Source organism: Oscarella lobularis, chromosome 5 (genome assembly GCF_947507565.1).
Source record: "Oscarella lobularis chromosome 5, ooOscLobu1.1, whole genome shotgun sequence".
Taxonomy (NCBI): domain Eukaryota; kingdom Metazoa; phylum Porifera; class Homoscleromorpha; order Homosclerophorida; family Oscarellidae; genus Oscarella; species Oscarella lobularis.
Genome location: NC_089179.1, coordinates 2518869 through 2525211, shown reverse-complemented (window position 1 = coordinate 2525211; position 6343 = coordinate 2518869). Strand labels below are relative to the sequence as shown.

At 46.4% G+C, this 6343-nt stretch overlaps 1 protein-coding gene across 1 annotated transcript; it reads left to right on the top strand.

Annotated features, from left to right (window-relative positions):
* Nucleotides 1-1399: 1399 nt before the first annotated feature.
* On the top strand, nt 1400-2196 carry LOC136187360 (uncharacterized). The gene is made up of 3 exons (XM_065974941.1): nt 1400-1420; nt 1459-1662; nt 1720-2196. Exons 1-3 carry the CDS (start codon nt 1400-1402, stop codon nt 2194-2196), a joined length of 702 nt encoding a protein of 233 aa, XP_065831013.1.
* Nucleotides 2197-6343: the final 4147 nt, after the last annotated feature.

Below are 6343 nucleotides of genomic sequence, written 5' to 3'. Positions count from 1 at the left end.
CGAGCTACGTCATTCGACTCCCCGGCCCGCCGTCACCGGATCGTACCATTTGGCGATCGTTGAAAGAATGTTGTCGAACGCCTCCTTTCTATTTTTCCCCCAGCGCTCTCGCCACATGAACTCTTCCAGGTAATCTTCTAGATCTTCCATGTCGATTCTTTGGCGCTTTAAGTTCGAACGAACTCTGTTCCAGTACGTTGTCGCATGGTGGTTTAGATGATCGTTTCCCAGCTTATTCTTGAGAAACGAGAGTGTTCCCCAGCAGAGACTCTCCATCGTGTGCCTTTCCGCCACCTGGGCCAAGTAATCCGGTGCCGAAGTCTCGGTTGACTCCATGTATCCTATCTGGCTAGTGCTATCTACGAGCACTATAACAAATATCTTTTTCGGAAAGTTGCTCCTCTTAGAAGCTGGACACGGCGCAAAGTCTGCGTCGCTAAGAGCGAAGCACTCTGCCTGTACATAGCGCGTCGTTAGATGGCCAATCTTTATGCTAGGCACCGGAGACAACGCAAGACAGCATATGCGACGTATTTGCCAAAGAAGTTGTTTGACAATCTTTAAGGATACGTTGGTTTTCTGAGACATTTCGTCAGCTGACCGTTCGCCTGCCCACAAATGCATGACCTGCAGCCAAGCCTTCAACGAAGCGGCATTTGTTGAGAAAATGGTACCGCTTCGTATAGTTCTGCACCGTACAAAAGTTTTGTCAAACATTGTTTCACCTTCAGTGTCGCTGCTCATAGAACCAACCTGGTTGTCCTGCATGTTATCTTCACGCACCTCCACGTTAACCCATCGCTGTTCTTCTTCTCTTGCATTATCATTGGCTCAGAGCACAGATGGCATTTTGCTTTGGACGGCAGAAGATGTAGGTGTTGAAGGCAGAGCGCGACCTCCATTGAAGTTCCTTCGTTGAAGATGTATCGAAGCGACATTTTTCTGTGAAACACTGTCCTCGCACAGTCGCACTAGCTCCAATCTTAGTAGCAGCCAATGAAAAATCAGGAATTGGTCACGCCATAGTAATAAAAATTGGCGCAAAAACAGAGCGGGATATTACAGGCGCCAATATCTGGCGCCCAACATACGGACTAGTACGTTTGAGCGCACCGCTACTATACTCATTCTCTCCGGCGCGATGTCGCTTGCAGCTCTTGGCTCCGTGATATTTGGACCTCCACTCGGCGTAGTCGAGTTTTTTCAGGCTAGGGGTTTGATACCTAACAGAATGTCTTGCCCTAAGTGCACCACTGGCATGTACGTTGGGTCTCGCCTGAAATGTAATGACGGTTATGTGTGGCGTTGTCCAAAAGGGTCATGCACCGCTATAAAGTTTGTAAATTCCTCCATCGTCGTTCGGTCGTTTTCTAAAGTCTTCTATACAGGTCCATACGAGATGGATCCTTCTTCTCTAAAAGTAAACTATCCCTGAAAACATGGCTTCTTCTTCTCCAGCAATGGGCTGGACATCGGCCCATAGGAGAAGCTGCCATTGAAACAGATATTGGGCGCGAAGCGTGTGGGCAAGTTTACCAGTACCTGCGAGACGCTTGCTCTTGGTATCTCAACTTACCTGAAAACGCTATCAAATTGGGAGGCTGCGGGATTCACGCGGGCACTGTTGAAGTGGACGAGTCGTGCTTTTCGCACAAACCTAAGGTATGATATCGAGCACATATACCATGGAGAACGAGAGCTGCATTTATCTTCACGCAGCATCATCGCGGGCATCCTCCGAGATCCCAAGTGTGGGTCTTCGGAATGGTGGACACTTCGACGACCCCAGCAACAGGATTTATGCAAATTGTCCTAAGGCGAGACGCCCAAACGCTTGAGGGCATTATCGCAGCCCATCTCCACGACGGCAGCGCCGTCCGCTCCGACCAATGGGCTGCTTACCGACATCTGTGCGACTTGCCACAAGTTCGTGAGCACAGAACGGTCAACCACTCGGAGCACTTCAAAGACCCCGCAACGGGAGTCCATACTAACCATATCGAATCGTACTGGAACCGCGTCAAAATGAACATCAAGCGCATGAGGGGATGTCGAAGGGACCAGTTGGCCGGACATCTTGATGAGTTCATGTGGCGAGAGCGCTGGGGGAAAAATAGAAAGGAGGCGTTCGACAACATTCTTTCAACGATCGCCAAATGGTACGATCCGGTGACGGCGGGCCGGGGAGTCGAATGACGTAGCTCGCAAAGCCCGTAGGACGCTATAGATTGCGACATTTTGATGTTCTCCTTTTGTGTGCTTGACTGTGATGTTCTTTGCGGTAGAGATGTAAGCGATGGTGATTGTGAGAATGTTATGATAGACGCGGACCCCACCCCGCCTCGACTCCGCCTCGACTCCGCCTCTGTAAAGATGAGGTACGGTGGGCAAGTGCTGTATGTGCCAGTATACGGGCAGAGGTACGCGAATACACCCACCGTACCTCTACCCGACATGATCCTACTTGCCTACCTCTGATTGGCGTTTCGCGGCAACTTAGCTACCTAAAACCTTTTGTGCGCTTAGGTACAGCACCCTGGTGCAAAACTCTAACGAACTCGAGACCGTTCTCGTGCATAGGTTGGACTGGACACAAGATGGCGTGCATAATGTCACGTGATTAATTAGGATGTTGCAGCTCTCTCTATATACGGCTCTGGTACACTTGACTGCGAACATGGCCTCCCACGCTTTTGCAGGAATCTTGTTAATCTTGAGATCAGCTTTGGCCTTCCGTGTAGCGTGAATACAGAGAACTTCCAAACCGTTTCCATGCTGCCTGTGGCCAGTGACTTTGCATGTAAGTGTGCCTCCGTGTGACAGAAAGGCGTAGAAAGCTCGAGACACTTCGCGCGGGGTATGGCCCACAATTTCTTCACTTTTCGCGACAGCAACAGCAAAACGGTCGTGAGGATTGCCTTCCTCTTTTTCAACCGACAGGAGCTCTCCCGTAGCCGGCGTCAATAAAAACTTATACACGAGATGGCAACGAATTACACTGTAGAAAGAGCGCTCAACCGGCAAGGGACGCGAAGACATGTACTGCTAAAGATATGAAGCGCGCGCTCTGTATCATGACGGACGCCTAACAGCCTATGGTTGTTAGGTGCCCAATACTTTGTAATCGGCAGTCATAAGCCCCGGCGCTTAACAACCCGTGAGTGCGGTATTTTGGTAATAATTTAAACACTTTGAATTCTAGTATAAAATTTGACATTAGACATTGTTATATAATATTATATATATTTATGAAACCTGAAAGACCACGGCTTTTTTGACATTCGGTTCGTTTGTAATCTTCCAGAAAAACGAAATGTATGCTAGTAATCTATATTGGGACATTTTTATTGTCCTAGAATTCAGCGGCTTCGACTAACGGGGCGTGACGCTCCCACACGAGAAGGCGGCGTGGCGCGTGAAGTGGCCACCGAGTCGAGAGAAGCTACAGCGTGCGGGATCGACGCTTGGACGCGGTCGACGGGCTGATGTCCGTTGATGTCCTCATTTTGGCGCACTTGCGTGATCACCCTTTCGAGGGTGCGGTCCGCTTGTAGCTGAAGTTTGCGCGAGAGCTAGTTGTCGCGAATTCCCACGACGATTCGGTCGCAGATGAGGTCTTTGCGTAAGTCGTCGTACACACACTGCTCGGCGAGCGGGAAGAGAGCCGTGATGACAGACTCCGCTTTTTCACCTTTGCGCTGGACGCGCTGATTGAAGACTGCTCCTTCGTACATAAATGACATTCCGCTGCCGGACGAAGTGATTTTGGAACTTCTGCTTCACACTGTCGTACTTGTCGGCGTCCGCTTGAGTCAGGTTGAACGATTTGAATATCTTCTCCGCCTTTCTGCCGAGGTGGGAGACCAGCGTGTTGACTTGGATCTTCTCCTCCTTTTTGTCCAGGCCCGTGGCGATTCTGAACCGTTCAAAATGTTCGATCCTTAGGGGCCATTCTTTGGCGATGTTCCGCATGTCGAAACGTTCAGGGTAAAGAGATTGTATCACGAATCCCAGTCTGTCAGAATGTGCTGTATTGCGATACCAAGTCAGTGTATTTCGGTATATATCGTGCATATATGCGTGCAGTAGGTGAAGTCAAGCATAGCGTGCTGTCCTTAGAGGATAGAGTCTTACACCACAGTGTAGTGGAAATCCGGGCCATTTAAATGTTCTCGAGGGGTGTTTTATTGAATAATAACAAGCATGCGCAAAATGGACAAAAGGTCCAGCAAGAGAGCTCTTCAGATTTAACCCGTTCCCTATAACGGCCGCCAATAAGGCGCCCTAAATTCGTTCTCAGAAAATCACCATTTGGACAAAAACATGTTTAATCAGCTTTAGATAGATGTCAGAACAACAGCAACAACAGCGAAAAAACAAAAAACAAAGAACTATTTTTTTCAGCAAACATACATTTGGGAATTAAAGGCAATTTTTCGTCAAAAATGACGTAAAGAACGCAAAAAAACTTGCTCATAAACTTGCGACTGAACGGCGCTGATGAAAAGCTCGAGGCCGGATTTATGTTAATGTCGCGGCAACGATAATACCGAGTGCAATCCCGAATATTTCGGACAACGTGGTCGCTCCTGGATTCATACATCTAAATGTAAAAAATTGCGTACACAATTGAATATCAATCTCGACGGAGTTTTACCGGTATTCCACCAATTTCGGTAAATATAAGTAAGGTTTGAGATTGGACGTCTTGTGATATCACTGCCAAACACAATTTTAAAAATCGTCTAAGTCAATTTTAAAAATCGTATAGGACGATTTTAAATGGTCCGAGACAATTTTAAATATGCCCAAGATTATTTTAAAAATAGTCCAAGACAATTTAAAACGTAGAAAGGCAAACTAGCTAATGTAGAAATATAATATGAAAAGAGTTAATAAATATACTAAAGACGTGAATTACAACGACATACGTGCTGAGGCGGCTTCCAGAAATTCTTCTTTAGAGAAATAAAAGTCAACGTTTAAATAGGTATTTAGATTTTTTTTTACGTCCTTGTTCTAAACCTTCAATACGTAAAACTTAAACGAAAATGATTAATCCAACCAAAATAAAGGTGCTTAAATTCGTCGGAGAGGGGTCCTTCGACTGCGGCGGATGGGATTCCGTCGGCGGCAGCGTCATATTCGTCGAAGAGGGGTTCTTCGTCCACTATTCCCTCGGCGGCAGCGCTAACTGCGGCGCAGGGGGTCCTTCGTGTTCGTTGGTTTCGTCATTGTTGCTATCGGTTTCGTGTGTTGTGACCACCTTCGGCCTGCTGGAAAGGCTCAAGAATGGAACATCTTTCGGGGACATTTCATTTCGTGTCACTTTGACGCACATCATTATATCCTAAAAATGACGAATTAATTCATCTGTAGTTTTCTAAGGTCTTCCGCTTACGACAACCCATGTAGGTACGTTTAGGGACTTCATGAAGGCTATTTCGGCCGCTTTTATCATGGTAGTCCTGTGCCCTTTCTTAGTCACTTCCTTGCCGTTCATCGCGTAGAGATAGGACACGAAATTAGGGATTTCTTTCTTGGGTAGATCGAAGACGTTTAATCTGCATGCTTGAATGCCCGATATGTAGAAAAAATATATCGGCCAAACCTTGGAAACGCCAGCACAACGACTACGACGTCGACACCGCAGCCATTTTCACCAAAAGAAAACTCTACTCCTCTACGAACATTTCCACGAACACGGATGGACCTCCTTTTACTCAATGGGGATCCAACCGATCGACTCAGTACCAGATATATCGTACGATCTCAGCTACTTAGAACGACAATTAATCACATGTATGGGAACACGACACCCAAAGGGACTGAATGCCAAAAATGTTATAAGCAAATTCTTATTCATAGTAACTCTACTAAATTTGTTTGAGGCATGAAAATACTTATTATAAGAAATTATACACGACAAAAAATAGATTGTCATTCTATATATAAACCAGACATGAATACAGACCCAACAATACCAACGCTGAGTTTATACACACACCAATTAATGGCGATGCTTCGCTAGCGCTCGCACATGCCAATTTAAATGATCAAGCGAATCTCTAGTTGCCTCTGTTTTCCTTTCCCGACAATTCCTACGTAATTTTTGCCAAGTTCGTAAGAGTTGCAAAGAAAAGCCAATGCGTCGATGACTCTTTTAATAGTGAGGTTGTTCAGACTTGGACTGGACAGGATTCACCTAGGGCTGGCCATAAGAACCTTTCTGGACTGTGCCTAGGTGACGCTGTCAAACCTGAGACGAAAAAAGAAACGCTTTTACTTTCCACTGCCTTAAGGTGTTTTGCCAATGTTTCAAAATAATTCATTATCTTTGTTT